The sequence below is a fragment of the Argentina silus genome, assembly GCF_951799395.1.
Source record: "Argentina silus genome assembly, chromosome: 6".
In the NCBI taxonomy this organism is placed as follows: Eukaryota; Metazoa; Chordata; class Actinopteri; order Argentiniformes; family Argentinidae; genus Argentina; species Argentina silus.
The window spans coordinates 3,985,768-4,005,683 of NC_139660.1; the positions used below are offsets into that span (position 1 = coordinate 3,985,768).

The 19,916-nt window shown below is 45.5% G+C and overlaps 1 protein-coding gene across 3 annotated transcripts in view; it reads right to left on the bottom strand.

Annotated features, from left to right (window-relative positions):
- The window catches only part of tle5 (TLE family member 5, transcriptional modulator), a 25,158-nt gene extending 10,498 nt beyond the window's left edge, over positions 1 to 14,660 (bottom strand). For 2 of the 3 annotated variants that reach the window (XM_083671877.1, XM_083671875.1), the window contains exons 1-2: positions 13,857 to 14,660; positions 1,723 to 1,811 (exon numbers count right to left, since the gene is read on the bottom strand). In XM_083671877.1, the coding sequence (XP_083528003.1) occupies positions 1,723 to 1,811; positions 13,857 to 13,883 (116 nt within the window). In that variant the 5' untranslated portion in view covers positions 13,884 to 14,660. The remainder of the gene's footprint in view (positions 1 to 1,722; positions 1,812 to 13,856) is intronic. The other variant, XM_083671876.1, reaches the window with a different exon arrangement.
- Between the last annotated feature and the right edge of the window lie 5,256 nt (positions 14,661 to 19,916).

The following is a 19,916-nucleotide window of genomic DNA, read 5'->3' on the forward strand; positions in this document are numbered from 1 at the left end:
AGAGGTGTTCCAAGCTACAGCGGGACGAGACTGATCAGACTAACAGGAATTACACACAACACAACTGCCTTCATCTCCCCCCTCTGATGAGGAGGCTCGGAATAACAGGGAGGGTGGAAGTCCCAGCCAGCACGGTTACCGCAGGGCTACGAAGAGAGGAAGAATCAGCCGGTTAGGGAATGAGAAGGAATCGGGCAGCACAGTATGAGCTAAATAGATAGTAGGCTAGGTAGAGAGGGGGAATCAGCCAGTACAGTTACTATAGGCTAGGTAGAGAGAAAGAATCAGCCAGTACAGTTACTATAGACTATGTAGAGAGGGGGAATCAGCCAGTACAGTTACTATAGACTAGGTAGAGAGGGGGAATCAGCCAGTACAGTTACTATAGACTATGTAGAGAGGAAGAATCCGCCAGTACAGTTACTATAGACTAAGTAGAGAGGGGGAATCAGCCAGTACAGTGACTATAGACTTGGTGGCGGGGTAATCAGCCTTTACAGTTACTATAGACCAGGTAGAGAGGAAGAATCAGCCAGTACAGTTACTATAGACTAGGTAGAGAGAAAGAATCCGCCAGTACAGTTACTATAGACTAGGTAGAGAGGAAGAATCAGCCAGTACAGTTACTATAGACTTGGTGGCGGGGTAATCAGCCAGTACAGTTACTATAGACTAAGTAGAGAGGAAGAATCAGCCAGTACAGTGACTACAGACAGGGGCAATCAGTTGTAGCCTAACCCTGCTACAAAGGCTGGAAACCCATAAGAAAAAATCTCTGTGAGAAACATGACATCAATGCTCATCTTTATCTAGGTCAAATACATCACCACATACCAACTTGCAAGAGATCATGTTAGTGAGTTCTGGCTCTGCGGTATGTAATATAGATAACAATCAATACCGGCATGTACTGATATAAATACTCACATAAGACATGGGGCGTAGTAGTAAAATAAGGTTGTTATAAAATGGAATAGTGACAAGACATCAACTGGTTCGAAAATGAAATCCTAAAAAAAAAGATGCCCCATTTTCTTTTCATTTTTTTCCTCCATGGCAGACTACTAAAATATGCCAAAGAAAATGCATTATTCTTGTTTGTGATTTATTGACGTTACACACATGTAGGTTGCTCCGGTGGTTTTGCACACAACAGTGCGGTAGTGTGGAAAATAACCTTAACTGTGGAGAAATGACACAAGGCAAAAACTAGTGTTCACCATTCAGACATGCCAACACCTTTTATGCATAGTCTCCCCTATTACAGGCTTGAAGTGATGGGACAATTGTCTTGACAGGTGTTTCTGGTTCATCAGGTGTGTTCTAAGATAGCTCTCTCAATGTTTGGTGTGTATTGTCGGCTTTGCTGTGTGTGTCTATGGAGTCTGCGGTTGGTGTCTGTCAACATGAGGACCAAAGATGAAAGTCAGGGCCTTAAACGGCGGGGGAAATAACACAGTGTTCTAAACCTACACGGCCATGGACAATGGAGACACAGACACACAGGACTGTGGTACGTAGACCGTTGTTCCTCTAATAAGCCTTGGTAACAAGCTCTGGCTGCGTCCCAACAGTCTTTCCTCGACTCCTCGCATCTTCTCTCCCTTCTCTTCCTTTACCTCACCGTGCGTTTAGAGAAGGAAGCTAGGAAGGAGGGACGTGAGGAACAGAGGACAGACTGTTCTGTTGGGACACGCCCTCGGTCTCTGTGAGAACGCCTACCTGTGGTATTGTGCTTGGAGGAACTGGAACTCATCCTTGATTCGGTCACACGAGTCGGAGGTCGTGAACTTCAGCTGCTGCGATGAAGCCTGGTGAGAGTGAAAGAAAGAGAGAGAGAGAGAGAGAGAGAGAGAGAGAGAGAGAGAGAGAGACAGACAGAGAGAAAGCCAAATGAAAAACACACGGCGATGCAGTGAAATGAAACAGGTCTGGCTTCTTCTCCCACACCAGTCAGACAGGGGGCTGTGTTGTCATCCTACAGCTAGGTGACTTCACTAGCCGCGGTGGTGGACGACCTCGTCGTGTCTTTGAGCCAGACTCAGAAGACTCTGCAGCATTAAACCCAAACAGGGACGCACACAATCTCATTACATTTCAAAGGGCAGAATGATGGCTCTGGTGGGAAATCTCCTAAACGTTCCTCCTGCAACACAAAACTGCCTAAAAAGACATTTTGCAACGCTATTGTAGCACTCCATAGCAACACTTGTTCGCGCCAGTGTGTGTCACTCAGCTTGGCTTTGAATCACGAATTGCACTTAACTCAACAGGAATGAATCCCGCCCCTTGGGGATTGTGTTGCTCTTAAAACCTCTTTAGTGTCAGGCTTTTCTGAATAAAACTCCCTTTCCGGGTCCCTTTTCCCTGATAATTGTTGATATTACAGCGCAAGCATTAACAATCGTGGATCTTAAAAGGTTTCTGAGCAATATGTTGTGGGGCAGTGTGAAAACATTGATTTTCAATAGACACTGGCTTTCAGAGGAGGCTCAGATGACAGGGTAAAAACAGGCACCGTGTCCTGGGGAAAGAGTAGGCGGGGGGGAGAGAATGAGGAGGAGAGGTGGGGAAAGCAGAGATACAATAGAAAGGCATACACACACACACACACACACACACACACACACACACACACACGCATGCATACACACAGACATACACACACACAAGCACGCATACACACAGACATACACATACACACACACACACACACACACACACACGCATGCATGCATGCATACACACAGACATACACACAAACACACATACATGCATGCATGCATACACACAGACATACACATGCATAAGTCAACCTACTTTCACACTCGCACGTACAAACAAACACGTACACACACTCACACATACATGCATGCAGCACAAACACATACACACACATACATAAGTCAACCTACTTTCACACTCGCACGTACACACACACGCACACACACACACACACACACGAGATGAGATAGGGTGCAGGAGAAAAGAGGGATGAGGGAATGCGGATAGGAGGGTGGGAGGAAGAATGTTTATTGGGAATTAATGAGTGAGGGGTTGCAGGATTCAGGATTCACGTCACCTCGTTCCCCCGCTCTCAAACACCGGCTCCGTCACGTGTGGGCTCGCCTTCGCCACAGAAAGACAAAACAGCCCAACGAAAAACCTCCGTTATAAGATAGCAACTGATCCCACACCCAGAACGGCATAAGAGGATGATGATGCTGCATCAATCTCTCTCTCTCACGGCTCTCTGGGTTGTCCTTACATTTGCCAAAGGGAAGCACTTGTAAGAGAAGAGGAAACGGGCCTTTAGATAGATAGATAGACGGATAGATAGGTACTTTATTGATCCTGAGGGGAAATTAAGGCGTTACAGCGGCTCACATCACAAACATCAACAACATAAAGTGAGAATAGAATGATATGATAAAATAGACCACATACGGAATGGAAATAATGGAAACATCATATACAGTAAGACCAGTCCAGTATGATTTAACATCCCCCAGCCTGACTCTGATCACCCCGATCGAGCCAGCCGGAGGAGGAGGAGGAGGAGTTGTACAGTGTTATTGCGGCGGGCAGATAAGATCTCCTGAAGCGCTCCTTAGTGCAACATTTACACCCAGTACAATAGCAGTCCTAAGCTACAGGTGGGTGCTACCACATATAAAGCCTTGGTGGTGGATGAAGTGAAAAGCCTCAGACCGTCTATCCACATAAATGCAGTCCATGATTATAGTCATTACCCCGAAGACATCCATACATAGCCCACACACACGTGGCCTACGTCACGGCCAGGCAGTCAAACCTTATGCGCTATAATAACCTTTAACATTATCCATCCAGCCAACCGGGGCAAAGACATAGAAAACAGCAGCTATGCTGCCGACACAACACAAAGCCTGTGTCAACACAAGGCACTTGGGGGGGGGGCAACAACAGTCTGGCTGTTCCCTGCTCCAGAGGGCCAGCGCTGGGCTATTGAACCCCAGAGTTGAGCCTGCAGGTACTGAAGCCCCCAGTAGTTGGGGATGGCGGGTCTGCTTTCCTCCCTGTGTAGCACAGTATGCAAACATTTAAAATACCAAAGGTTCTCTGAGTCAACAGCCTCAGGTGGTGGAGCATTCCACTGCTGAGAGAGAGAGAGAGAGGGGAGGGGGCGACAGAATGAGTCAAAGAGAGAGGAAGAGAGACAGGATAATGATAGAGAAAGGTAGAGAGAGAGAGTTAGAGAAAGCGAGAGAGAGGTAGAGAGAGAGTGGGGGGGGTAGAGAGAGAGAGGGGATAGAGAGAGAGAGAAAGAGAGGGGGTAGAGAGAGAGAGAAAGAGAGGGGGTAGAGAGAGAGAGAGAGAAAGAGAGAGGGGTAGAGAGAGGGGGGGGGGTAGAGAGAGAGAGGGCCCCCTTCTACCGGCACAGAGGAATCTCTCTTGGCCTAACCCTCAGCCCCTAGCAGAGGCCTCTACAACCACCAACTTCCGTAATCTCCTGGGTGTGCAGGCATTCGTTTCAGCCCAGCACCAACACACCGGTGGTTTCAAACAACCATTAAAATCACAGTCGTCAGCATGGCCCCCGCATAATAATACACAGGTGTGTGAGTGCAGGGCTGGAGCAAACACCTGCAGGCCCAGTGGCTCTACAGGACCAGAGTTGGGGACCCCTTGGCCACGTGGTGCACATCCCAGCCGTGCAGGCCTGACCCCTGACCTCACCCGCAATCAGACTTCTCCGACTGTGAACACGTTCAGTGCTTCTCTGTCTACACTGACCAGAAAAAGAAAAAAAGGAAAAGGGGCCTCTGTGGGGCCTCGGAGCCCACGCCAGATGGATGCACATAATGTTAATGAAATACTGCTGTAATATGGTGACACATGCCATCTGGTGTGACGGAAAAAGGTGGCTGTGCTTTGTGTGTGTGTGTGTGTGTGTGTGTGTGTGTGGAAGAGATGGCGATAAAGTGTGAGAGTGTGTGTGTGTGTGTGTGCCAAGTGTGAGAGAGATAGAGAGAGAATATGAGAGAGGGAGAGGGAGGGAGAATGAGTGTGTGTGTGTGTGTGTGTGTGTGTGTGTGTGTGTGTGAGCCCGCTGTCAGCACGTCTCGATGCAGGGTGAGATAAGCCACTATAAAGTCGCTGTGCTGCCAGTAAAGCCAGCACTCATCCCCCAGCAAGAATCACACACACACATACATACACGCACATATACACACACACACATGCACATACACACACATATACACACACATATACACATGCACATACACACACACACACACATACACACACACACACACACACACATACACACACATACATACATACACGCACATATACACACACACACATATACACACACACACATATACACATGCACATACACACACACACGCAGCACAAACACACACACGCACGAACACATACACACACACACACACACACACATACACGAACGCACACATACACACGCAGCACAGACACATACATACATACATACACACACACACACACACACACACACGCGCATGCATACACACAGACATACATACACACATGCATGCATAAGTCAACCTATTTTCACACTCACACGTACAAACAAACACGTACACGTACACACACACACAACAAAAACATGTAGGACAATCCCTAATTTGATTCTGCCCTGCTCCTTTGAGACGCAATTATAGCATTCAAAAGCTTTGTGCATTGGTGGGGCAATTGAAACAGTCTTCAGTGACTAAATGGGATTCATCATTTCAGTAAATTGCCGGCCCTCCCCCTCCCCCACCATTTGGGGGGGAAAAAACTGAAAAAAATAAAATCATACAATCTTAAACAAGGATTACAAATCCAATCCTATGTTTCTGCTCTGCAGATCAGACAACAAAGGATTTTTTTTTGGAGGAGGAGAGGAAGATTACTGGGGGAGAGCAGTTATGCTTCACGCATAGACAGACACAGGCACACGCACACACACACACATATATACACACACACACACACACACACACACACACACACACACACCACACACACACTACACACACACTACACACACTACACACACTACACACAATAACACCGGGTATCATCAGCAAACATCCTTCTCAGTGTAAATCCTGCCTGAGGGGAAAGGCAGTGTGGAGATTGTATTTCCTGGAGCAACAGCTCACTGTTTACATCTCAACTGTTGGGGGTGTGGGGGGGGGGGGGAGGGGCGTGGGGGAGGGGTGTGTACTTGGTGTTGTAATCATTCACCAATGGCAGGATATTACCATGCTCCACTACAAGGTTACATTTAAAATCTGTAAAGACGATCACCAGCACTCATTAATGGGAATCTCTTTTATCTGTTCCAGAACAGTAAACTCCTGGGTGCGTTTCTCGGCCCTGGAGGCTTCGGCAGCCAAGTCTGACCTCTGCTACCTCTTCTTCAGCAAACACAACACAGCAGGGAATCAGTTTTTCACTGACAGGTGATTGAAAAGGTCAAAAGATAAAACAGGTGCACAACACAAACAGACTTCCTACCTCAAATGGACATGTACTATAAACACTGTATGCACACACACACACACACACTACATGGCATGGGATGAATCATGAACCAACAGGCCTACTACTACACTAACAGAAGATCTTGGGATATCCAAGAATATCAACAACAAACAATTCCATCTAAATATACCGGCTTAGAGGTTGTAGTGGGCTCTGGCCAGGGGCCAGGCTAACCCCCAGCATGTTCAGGGGCTGAGGAATTGGATTGTTGTGTCTCGAGCGCTGCCTGGACCAGGCTTTAGATACAGCACAGGGAGCCTAATCCTGTTTGGGCCAGGAATTTGATTTTGATTATTATCTCCATGGACCAGACCAGGGCTTACACCCCCCCCATTCCTGAGACTCTGTCGTTATCCTCCCCTCTCCCAGGGCCCGGCTGATTTGACCTCTTTAAGACGCTTTAAAGAGGATTATTCTACTTTTATCACTTCTAGTGAAGTGCACTCGCAAACATAGGCTTGGCTCCCCCACCCTCGCAAGGCTGCCCAAGCATGGCAGTCAAAACACACACACACACACACACACACACAGACTGCATGCCAGCACACACACACACGAAATTGACATGGAAGGTGCCGAGACACACACACACACAGACTGCATGCCAGCACACACACACGAAATTGACATGGAAGGTGCCGAGACACACACACACACACACACACACACACACACACACACACAGCGAGAGAGAGCGCACGCTTTCACTGTAGCCAGGGAAAGCGTACAGAGACTGCAAGGCAAGGGGAAATGGGCAATTTGTCATGAGTGGGGGGAAGAGATGAGGGCGACAGGGCTGCGGGTTTGGAAACCATGGGCGAGATTAAAACTGGCCCTGGTGAAGGAGGCTGTGAGATTACAGGGAGCGCAGTCGTGCAGGTGATTGATGCCTTGTTGTAAAAACCAAGGTTATTACTTACAAGGGTCCAGGAGGGAGGAACCGTGATTAGTCCCCTGGTTCAGAAACAAATAAGTGGACAATGAAAGCAGAAGGCGGCTGGACCTGACCTGTGGCTGACACACCAGTGCTCAGGGCCCACCTAAAGCCACCTAGCTAGGCAGTTAGCCAGTTAGCCAGATCTAAAGCCACCTAGCTAGGCAGTTAGCCAGTTAGCCACACCTAAAGCCACCTAGCTAGGCAGTTAGCCAGTTAGCCAGACCTAAAGCCACCTAGCTAGGCAGTTAGCCAGTTAGCCACACCTAAAGCCACCTAGTTAGCCACCTAGCTAGCCAGTTAGCCAGACCTAAAGCCACCAAGCTAGCCAAAACCAGTTAACCACACCTAAAGCCACCTAGCTAGCCTAAACCAGTTAACCACACCTAAAGCCACCTAGCTAGCCTAAACCAGTTAACCACACCTAAAGCCACCTAACTAGACTAAACCAGTTAACCACACCTAAAGCCACCTAGCTAGACTAAACCAGTTAGACACTCAGGGAGGTCTGCTGCGGATCCCTGTGGTTCTGAGTGAGCTTTAGGTTGAGGTGGTTGTTGTTGTTCTAGAGTCTTTTCTCTGGCCCTGCCTGGCTCGGGGAGTGGGTACAGCTAATTCTCTTGTCTGGCCTCTGCAGTGCCTGTGCTCTGGCAGGTCTGGGGCCTGTGCAAGGGTTGGCCAATCAACCCCCCCCCCCCCTCCTCCTCCGCTTGCCCCACCGCCCCCCCCCCCCTGCCGAGCCGCTTTGTTCCAGCCCAGCGCCCCTGCTCAGGGGTGCGGCTCCCCCCCCACCACCCACCCCCCTCCCTACGCACAGAGCCACTGCTGAATACTGATGCAGCCCCTCGCTCCACTTCTAACCCCCCGCACACACACACACACACACCTCCTCGCGCTCACTCCCCCAAACACACACCCCCCTCCTCGTGCTCACTCCCACACAGAGACACGCAGAGACACACACACACACACACCTCCTCGCGATCCCTCCCCCACACACACACACCCCTCCTCGTGCTCACTCCCACGCAGAGACACACACACATACACACACACACACACACACACACACACTCTGCTAGTTCTCTCTCTCTTGCCCTCCCTCAACCACAAACACTTTCAGGAATAATGTATACAGACAACAAAAGGCCAACCCACACAAAGCAGGCAATCATTTATGAATTCATAAAACAGGCACATAAAATCCACCCACCCACACACATACATACATCACTCACTCTCACATACACTCATCACTCATCACACACACACACAACTCTCTCTCTCTCACTCACACACACACAGAGATAACAAATAGAAAACCGTAACAGGTGTCTGTCTCTCCTTCCAATGTTATGGTCCCCAAACCTCATGAATAACCAGCAGACACAATATCTCCTTCAACACAATAAAGATGCTTCTCACATATTCCAAGGCTGTGCCTTTTCACATCTCAGAAGTTCTAAAAGATGATTGAATACTAATCAGAGGCTCAATAAGGAAACTGAAAATGCTAGTGATATATCATTGGCAACAAGTAGCCTAACCACAGCCTTGTCCCTAACATTGGATCTATTTTCTCCAACTTAAGTTTGTCCTCTAAAACTGGCAGGTATGAACTCAGGCTGAGAGGCCGAGGAGAATGAGTGTTTGAGAGTGTAGGCTATATGTGAGCCAGTCCTGTCTTGTGTGTGTGTGTGTGTGTGTGTGTGTGTGTGTGTGCGCGCACCCAACAGGGGCTTGAAAACTGTCCCAATCCCCCCTAGCCCCATAACATTTTTAAAATCAGCCAGTGTGGCCCTCCACAAAAATCAATATCACCTGTGACCCGTGTCCTGCACTCAGCCCCTCAATAGCTGTGCCCCCCCCTGCGACCCCCCCCGGAGGCCCTCTGTTTGTCATGCTAATGAGCTGGCCTGCCCTTAACGACCCAGACATCTGCTGGCCTGTGTGTGTGTGTGTGTGTGTGTGTGTGTCAAGCCCCACATTCAATTTGTTCCACAGAAACAAAAAGCAGATAAGACCCTTGAGGCCAGTAAGGATGTTTGTGTGTGTGTGCGCGCACATGCATGTGTCTGAAAAGAGAGAGAGAGAGAGAGTGAGTGTGTGTGTGTGTGTGTGTGTGTGTGTGTGTGTGCGTGCGTGTGCATGTCTGAAGAGAGAGAGAGGGTGTGTGTGTGTGTGCATGTGTTTGAAGAGAGAGAGTGTGTGTGTGTGTCTGAAGAGAGAGAGAGAGAGAGAGAGTGAGAGTGTGTGTGTGTGTGCGCATGTGTTTGAAGAGAGAGTGTGTGTGTGTGTGTCTGAAGAGAGAGAGTGTGTGTGTGTGTGTGTGTATTGAGGAAAGAAAAAGGCGTTTGTGTGTAGTGTACCCTTGTTAATAAGGTAAGGCGGGAGACACACACAGAATTTTTTTTTATTTTAAATGTGTGTGTTTACAATTCTTGCAATCATGTCTGCAATGAAAAGTGGACACACTCTTCGGAAGGGGGAGAGAAAGGTGAAGTGTGTGTGTGTGTGTGTGTGTGTGCGTAACAGAGCGATTGAGCAGGGGTGGGAGGGAGTTTGTTTAATGGGCGAGACAGGGGACCATGGGGATTAAGCTCCCCCCAGCTGGAGGCTTTAGAGAAAAGGCTGGGGGCTGTTCTGTTAATTCAAGTGGGCTTAATAATGCCTGTGCACTCCCTGCCCTCGACCCCCCCACCTCCACATCAGCTCTGGGAGGAAACGCATGATAAAGAGAGACAAGCAGGGAGTGTGTGTGTGTGTTTGTGTGTGTGTGTGTGTGTTCCAGCAACCAACCTGAAGATTGCCGTAGTGGTAGATTTATGAGATTTGGCATCCATATTTGCTAGCTACACAGCTGCAATGGCAACATGCCAAGATAGAGGGTTCTACCATTCACAGCAGAAACCGCTTTATTGATGCATAGGATTAAACAAAACCACCAACGAACATATGGCAAATGCCACCATCTGGGTCACACGGCCACAACCAACACAACCAAATTAAGCTTTCTCCACTTAAACCAATGGGTTGACTAACCCACTACACTGAAACATTGCGTGTCCACAATTCAAACAACGTCAATTGCTGTCTGTCAACAACCCTGTCGGTTTATCTGTGGTAGTCAACCACAACCAAATATATGCAAATACACCTGGGTGACACCTGCCGCTCTCGCTGGTGGTAGGCTCACAGGGGATTCTGGGAAAACTGATAACAATGTCAGTGTACATTACACGGTCTAGCTTTAATTAAACCTAGAACAATACAATAATCAATCATTATTGATCGCACAACACGACTACGGTAGAAACCTGGAGTGTAGGCTATTGGCCTCGGTCTGATTTAGGCTCCCGTTTAAGATTCTCCTCACCGCCTACAAAGCCCTCAACAACATGGCACCTTCCTACCTCTCTGACCTTCTCTTCCAGCACACCTGTACCCGCAGTCTCCGGTCAGCTGATGCCAACCCCCTCTGTCCACATCACCAGGACTAAACAAGGACCTAGGCTGGGTCAGGCTTTCTCCACTGCAGACGCCTCATCAAAGAATCCAGCACGCTCTCCTCCTTCAAACGATCACACAAAACCCATCTTTTTAAACTTGCTTTTAATCTTTAACTATTTTTTTTTTTTTTTTTTACTGATTGTGCTTTTGTTTAACTTTAAAAAAAAATGTATCTGTCTATACTTCTTGTCTATGTATCTGTTCTCTCCATGGAATGTAGTGTCTCTGAGTCGTGAGCAAAGTGCTATACAAAATAAATGCATTATTTATTTTTTTAAATTTGTTTTTATTATTTGTTAATTACAGACATTGGCCGTATATTCAGAGCAAACACTCTGCTTTGAGCTCTCCCAGCTAGTTTCCATTACCTCTGAGACAGACAAACCGAGCCTAGTTTAAGACATCCATCTCCTGTCAGTCTGAGGTGAAAGTCTGCCTTCCACCAGGTCCTAATCTGCAACGCTCATATCTATGGCTGTCACATATTTCCAACCACAGGGCCCGTGGCAGCAGCAGTAGAGTTTGATTTTGAGTGTGTGTGGTGGTGGTGATGGGGGGGCTTCTGCACAGGGTGGGGGAGGGGAGGAGGTGCAGAGAGCTGACTGCTTATGCTCAAAGGGTGAACAAACTGCTGCAGCTCTAGCAAAGCGTCGCACTAAATCCATAATCCCCGTTTTTAATCCTGTGTGTTGGGTCTTAATACTCCAATCAAGCAGCATAAGGGCACTCAATTGGATTAGAAAAAAACCCAACAAGACAGACAGGAACGGCCAGGTTCTCACCTTGGAAAAAGGTGACACACCACATCAGACATAGCTAAAGCCCATAGGCAACTCCAATCTTCTTGATTCCGTAAAAGTGGCGGAAAAACTGTCAATGACTAGCATTTCTACCTTGTCATACGCCAGTGTGCTCCTGTAAACCAAACATTATCTCACTGGATTGGGACCTCTGCCTAAGCTGCTTTAACCAATTCAGGAGAGAGGGTAAGGGTTAGCCATATCGTTTATAAAAAAATAAAAAATAAACCTGAATCAGCCTATACAGAGAACCCAAATTCTATAGCTACTTCTTCATCCTTTTACCCAACATGTGGAAGGGTTTACTGGGCTTTCATCAATATGGAACAGATACAGCCCCAATCTCATCTTCAGGCCTGAGCTCCAATCACACCGGCACATATCACATTCAACGGAAGATGGAAAATAGTCTTCGCTTCACCAAAAAGATAATACAACGGGGAAGGGGGAGGGGGGGAGGGACACAGGGACACAGGCCAGGTCACCCAGCTGAACCCACCAACCACCCCCCCCCCCCCCCCCCTTCTTCTCTCGGCCAGCAGAGAGGGGTTTTGGAGAGTGGGGACGGGGAGGCAGTTAGATCTCTGGAACACAATTAGGAGCTATTCCCTTTTCCGCTGCACACTGATGAGGTGTGAAGTGGCGGGAGCCTCTGTGGTCCTGCCCTCCGCCTCAGAGCCGAGAGGGGCTCTGCGCGGCGAGGCTGCACTGCACAAGGGCACACGATTCGTGTCATGAGACATCCAGGCTCTAGCCTGAGCAAACAACTCTTCCCCCTTCTGTGGTTGGAAGCTGGCGACAAATCGTTGCTATGGAGAAACAGCACCGTGGCAACATAAGTCTTGCAATTGTGTTTACCTACATTGTACTCCCGGCTTTCATTTTCTGTTCGGGTTTGAGCTGACAACTGCCAGGTCTACGACAGCAACACTGTGTACACAGAGGTGATATTGCTGGTTGAACTGCGCACGTACACAATTCTAAAACGTTCACATAATGCGAGGACACATTTGTACCAGAGGATGTAACACACAAGTGTCTGTCATTTGTGTCCAATGGGGTGAGAGTCCTACTTTCCGTAGACTGACAAATAGTAAAAGGGCCACAGTTTCTGTTACCATGGAAACCATGAATTTGAGGGAGAGAGAGAGAGGAAAAAAAAGAGACGTGTGTTTCAGTCATAACAGGCACCCACCAAAACGTGTCCCAGTCCCCATGTTGAGAAGCAGCCCTGTGTGTGGGCTGCATTTATACAGGCCACGAAGAAGCTGATGCCACATCTATCCTCAGTTTAATTCAAGCACCTCAGAAACACAAGTCAAAACAAAGTCGAAATAAAACAATGGCCAAATGCTTCCTGCTTCCTACACTTTCCAATGTCATCATTTGGCTCTTGCGAATAAAAGTCATCTGTGGCACCGCATACAGTACTCTGAGCCTCTAGTAGCTTCTGCACAGGCCAACATATCATAAAAGTCATTATTTTTTGCATAAACTATGCCGAACTTGAAATGCACAACAATTAGCTATATTCAACTCATTTTGTTGGCATATTTGTAAAGAAGTAAGAAAGAAAGCATAGACGGACAGGATAACTTTTTGGAGCACGCACACGTACGCGCACGCACACACACACACACACACACACACACACACACACACACACACACCTGAAAATACAGATATGCATGATTCTACGATGCGGTTCTATGAACCTGTGCATAGCTACATAATAATGCATTGTGTGAGCACAAGTAGCTAGGACAGATACAGTAGTGGGTAGGGAGGGGAACCGTATCTGGTTTGGTTGCTAACCACAGCCGAAATCAAATGTGACAACCATTTTTTCAGGGTGGAAGTGGCACATCGAGATTTTTTTAAATGTTATCTTCCCCATTATCTCAACTTCAAGAAGTAGCGTTGTGATTAGTGTCAATTAAACGGCAACCTAGGTGACTGGATCACCCACACAAACAAGTTCAGTGCAGAAAAAAAAAAACCAAACCCGTGTCAAACAGCAAATGCTTAAATCTGAACAAAACCCCACTTACTGAATGTCTGGATTGTGGAAACATCATGTCAATTCCTTGATTGTTGTGTTCCTTTCCAAATACGATGAATGTTGAAGATCTAACCTAAAATATTGGCTTGCGTGGGTCCTCTCTTTGTCCGTATTTGCAAGCCAGCCAAGTCAGAAACGCATGAGCTGACCAAATAGCTTGCTAGCTCTGGTGCCCCAAAATCAGTGATGCAGCAGCGGTCTTTAGCAAAATAAAGATCTCTTGTCCAGGTGTACCTATATCACTCGACACATAGGTAGTTTACCACCCAACACATTCAAATAGCGTATTCTCTTTGTTGATAAACTACAAACCTCAACCATTAGAATAGTCCGTGCTTGGCTAGCTAATTCTTCAGCGGCTGTCACTCAAAATGATTCATCACACTGTTTGTTGCTAGCTCTCAGCCTGTGGCTAACGTCCTACCGATATGCATATAATAATATTATAAAGCTATAGATTTTGTTGTGGTTTCTTGTGTTATTTCTGCTTTCACTGTGATCTACTGTTAACAAAACAAAGCCAACTACAGCCCGGCCCGCTAACACACCACAAAGCTTCAGAGGAAAAACAGCTTGATTCGCAAAAATAACAAAATGGACCTCTCCGGATTCGCTGAAGTTGAATCCCGTCTCTCCACAACAACAAAAATCGCGAACTCGTCCAAGTAAACAAACAGCTCGTTTGCTAAGGTTAAACCATTACATCGGTTGATCTTACACGGAACTTTAGATCGAAACACTCGCTTAGCTTGCTTCTGTCAAATATGCCCCTCATAAAATCCCTTGCTGAACAGTCTGCTCTGAAATTATGGCAGTGGCTGGCTGAGGCAAGAGTCATTCCATTCCTGGGGCAAGGCGCGACGGTACAAAACGCCCCACATAGAAATCGAAGACATAGAACGACCTGTCAAGTGGAGGAGGTGAGGGTAGGCCGCGACGCCGATTCTACACGTCTCATTTCTATGTGAAACGTTCTGCACCGTTCCGTTTCTAAACAAGCCCCAAACGTCATTCCAGAAATGACATATCTAAAGGACTAGCGCCCCTCGCGGAACAAGACACCAAAACCCGACCGAGCGGCTGACAGTAGCCGCATGACTTTGTTTTCTATTGTTCTATTTCTATTATGCACGGCATCAACAGGCAACCACTTATGCCAAAATGTGCAGGCGCTTTCTGGTACTGCTTTTTTGCTTGCTAGAGTCATAGCTAAAACCCTTGACTGTATTTGAAACTTTATTGGTCTTTGAACACATCAGAAAAAGCAAACAATGAGAGAGTATAGGAACAAATTTTATTCCAATTTAAAACAGATATTTTTTTCTTTTAAGGAGAAGGCTATGAAAATCATTTCATGTTTGAATGAGGTTCAGGCAACAGTGGTTGAAATGAAACATACAAAAGAGAAATATGGCTAAAATACTGTAAATCAATAACCATTAGGACCCTTATCAGTAGGGTTTTGCATTAATACGGTTTCTCACCCACCCCGCCCCCCCTCCCCACCCAAACAAACACATGCAATTAAAATGACAATTCTTTAAAAACAGCAGTTCATCATAATTAATCTTAAATACAGAATAAAATTGTCCTTTTTCGTTCATTTTCATTTATTTATCTTAATCACATACTTGTTTATTTGTTTTAAAAACTGGACCATGAAATACATAGGTCCTATTTATGATTTTTCACAACATTGGCACTTGTTAAGAGTCTGGCTCCACAAAGAAAGGGGATTGGCACACTTATTATTGTACATAATTTACATTTGGTATACTTAAAAAAAGAAAAAAGAAAAGAAAAAAAAATACATTACTTTCAATTTATACACCACTACACAAAGTTTATTTAACCTCTTATTTAAAAAATCTATCATATTAAGTGGTCCTAAATACAAGTGTTCAGGTAATCTGTCAGCCTTACAAAAGAAACAAAAAAGATGCAAAGATAGCTTTAATATTTCTATGCATCCATCACATCAGTATGGATCTCAAGCAAAAGCATTAACCATCAAAAGTGTACACACATCTCATAGTACCAACAAACGTGCTTGAATGAACATGTAAGTTGCATGAATGCAGGCAGTCCCATTGCTGCAGCGCAGGTTCAGTGCATTGACCCAGGGAAAGAAAGGTTTACAGATCAAGTAAGGGGCGAGAAAAAAAACAGCTGACATTCTAAAAAAAAAAATAAACACCATATTCATTCATTCATTCACCGATAAACCCATCTACTATTAGTGCCCTTTCGGTACCTTCACTTGGCAAGGCATTTTAATAAATAAAGCTGAAGTTTAACAGGCTTCATTTCAACAAAGAAACTGTATGGAAGAGTGATCGCAATAGCCTACAATAATCCTATGACAAACTCATCACTGCCTGGTAGTGTATCCCCTCGACTATCAGCACTGTGCTGGTGTTTAGTGCTGACAGTACTTTTCTTGAGTGTTCTAACGGTAATTGTGAATTAGTGTGGTGTACAGAACGGCTCGTCGATAGTCCACGTCTGGTGAAAACCACCATCAGCAGTGTTGCTTGGCGTGAAACAGCGCAACACTTCACACCCATGACACCCGTCGAAGCATGGTCATCTACCAGCATCAGCCAACCCATCAGGGAGGGGGGCCTGCGCTGGCAGATCATTAGTACAGTTATTAGTGAGATGACTGGGTTACCCCCCACAGCATGCCGTACCCCTCAAAACCACTGGACCACCAACAAGCAGATGCAAAAACCTGCCGAGACCAAAAAAGAAGGTGCACAACAGTGGGAGGAACGATGCATGCTATCACTAACTTACTGGGGACAGGAGCCTGAAGAGAGCCCAGTGTTTGTATCGTGTGTATCTAGAGATAAACCCTATACGAAGCCCAAGTAAACCACAGGTCAGAGGGGATGGAGTGTGCTTCTTGAGGTAACAGAGCAGCACGAAGCTGGAGCCACTAAACAATTCAAAAACAAGCTGCCGTGTCGGTGGATATCTATCTGAAGTACCACAGACAACATCACCCCAGTCTAGCCTTGCAAGAGAACCATGTACTGTACTCCTGAGGGGGAACAACCAACTACTTGCCTACAAGCTCAACCAAGACTGTTTATTCTGGCAAATGTGTTCAGGATAAAAAAATTTTTTAAAAAAGAAAGAAGAAAAAATCAATTTTAAAGTTTAGTTGAAAGCCAAACCTATAGTGTCAGAAGATGTAGTTGTATTTCTGCTTGCTACTTTTGCACTCCACAAATAATAGGGTGTGTGGGTGTGTGTGTGTGTCTGTGTGTGTGTATATATACACACACACACTCACTGAGCACTTTATTAGGAACACTATACTAATACTGGGTCGGGACTCCCTTTGCTCTCAACACAGCCTCAATTCTTCATGGCATTGATTCCACAAGATGTTGGAAACATTCTTTTGAGATTCTGGTCCATGATGACACGATTGCATCACACAATTCCTGCTGAGTTTTCAGGTGCACTTTCAAGCTGTGAATCTCCCATACTACCACATCCCAAAGGTGTTCTATTGGATTCAGATCAGGTGACTGGGAAGGCCACTGAAGAACACTGAACTCAAATAGGCTGTGGCATTCAAGAGATGATTGATTGGTATTAACGGGCCCAAAGTGTGCCAAGAAAACATTCCCCACACCATTACACCACCTCCACCATGAGAAGGTGTACAGGTGTTCCTAATAAAGTTCTCAGTGGGTGTGTGTGTGTGTGTGTGTGTGTACGTGTATATGTGTGTATGTATGTATGTATGTATGTATATATATATATATATATACACACACACACACAAAGTGTGATGAATTAACAAAGAAAGGCCTTCAAAAGTAGTGCAGCACCAATAATGAACTCCCTGCCAACTCACAAGCTGCCATCTCGAAAAGGCCTCATCCACCCGTGGCTTGGCCCAATGACAAGGCATTACAAAATGGCCAACACGTTTCAAACTTTTTAAAAACACTGTGGCACTTGTTCAGTACAAAACCAAAAACATGTAATACTTTCCACCTTCAGTAAATGCAACGAATAAAGATATTTTTAATTAGATGCACCATTCAATCAAAGGTTTGTGAGTTTATATTACGAGGCAATGTAGAGGGAACGGTAAGAGGTTGGAACTTTCAGCCAAGCGAATACACAACGGACAACACATCAGCTTTGGGAACTGAAGATACTTAAGAGGACATACTCTGACTGGATACATTGGGAAGATATTGTGACCCAAGCCAAAAAATCATGGGTAAAACAACGCTTGTTGTCACTCAATGTACCTTGTAAACACATCTAGATCTATAACCCTCATCAACAGAGTACAGACTTCATTTGGCAAGTGAAGTGCTTGCCATATACAGAATAGATAAGAATCACAAGGGCACCTGTCTCTGTCCTTTTTGGCCATTTTGTTTTGGCACCATCAACAACACTGAGCTGTGAGGATCTGTGTCATGATAACTCTCTTATCTAATGTTTCTCTTTAGTTCCACTTGACCTTTCGAACACGCGGCTCTTTGGAGTGCAACAAGCTCCGTCAATCAACTGTCCGCGCCCTCTGTCCAACCCAGGCGATGATCATTCTGAAGAGTTAAAAGGGTCAAGCACGGAAATACTACTAGCAAGGGACGCAACTACCAATAAGAATGGAGATCAGCTCCAGCTGATGGAGACATGATTGGTGAGTGGCAGGTTGGCGTAGCTGGCACAGTAAAGACTCTCTGTGGCACCTCGGTACTGTAATCCCCATTTCCTTGTGGTTTTTCTAGGCTCTGATCTGATCTGATTGGTCACAGTGGTCAGGGAAACAGCCAGCAGGATTCATCCACCAATGGCATTCCCTGGACTGTTTGAACCTGTGGCCAATGGCATCCACACACCCCAACACCCATTCCCTGATTCATCTTCATAACCCACTTTAAATTGCACCTAATTGCTCCATGTCATCCACAGAGTGATTCTTTAATTCTCTGTCAACTTTGCTAGTAGTAGCCCTTGCAATGAAAAGTTTTGAAAATTCACCTGAATTACGTTGCGAAGACAAAATTGTTAGCTATATGGAACCTTTAAGAACTATCAAGCAATAGACAAGATATGGGATTAGAACCAATACCCAACGAAAATCCTTAAATTACAAAATGCAAGCATAGAACCAGTTACAATTTCAACCACTGATAATCTTTTTTTTTTCTTTTTTTTTTCTCATTTTCCTATTTGCATAAAGCGCCAACCATAAATGGAAAGTCATCTTTCCATTCTCAAGAATTTCAAAATTGAACAGAACTGCAACAACCAAATATGAAGTTTCTAAAGAAAGGTAGAACTCTCGCCCATAAAATAGTTTTTTTTACAGCAGTACGGACTCGGACTCCGTCCCCGCCTCCCATTCGATGGAAACACTTCTGAATGAAAGCAGGAAGAGTGAGGAGCATCAACATCTAGAGATCTGGTCCATAAATTAGACAAATAAAAAAAACTATTTACTCTCTTGTTAATCACAACTGTTTATCAAAATATTGGCCAATTAGGTGAAAAAAATCCAATCACTTTACAAAGAGAAGCTGACATTGTGTGTAGAGGACCAACTTGTGACTTGTAGTTAAGCTGGCAGCACTAAAGCTTTCTTAATGACAACAAACTATTGCTCTATACTATTCCATTTTTGTCATCCGCACATTAAGTACAGCAAGTTCTTTACCTTCATAGAAAAATAACAAAAGAAAACAGAATCACAGTATCAAACAATTGTAATTCATCAGCCGACTGTCCAAAGGAAATCTGTATATCGCAGATAATAATTAGGTTATTATAACATAATTAGTGAACCAACCTTTTCAATGCAACTATGAGAAAACACACATGTAAATATACACATTTTAGCTTCAGTAATCATCAGCCCATTCCCAAACACGTTTGTTTTGTTCATATCTGACCTGTTTGAGGGATGCGTCTGATACTGGCAACTTGATTGTATCTACAGAAAACAACAGAATATTATTTTGAATTTGGCAAGTGTTACAGCATTTTAACGACAACAAATAATATCAAA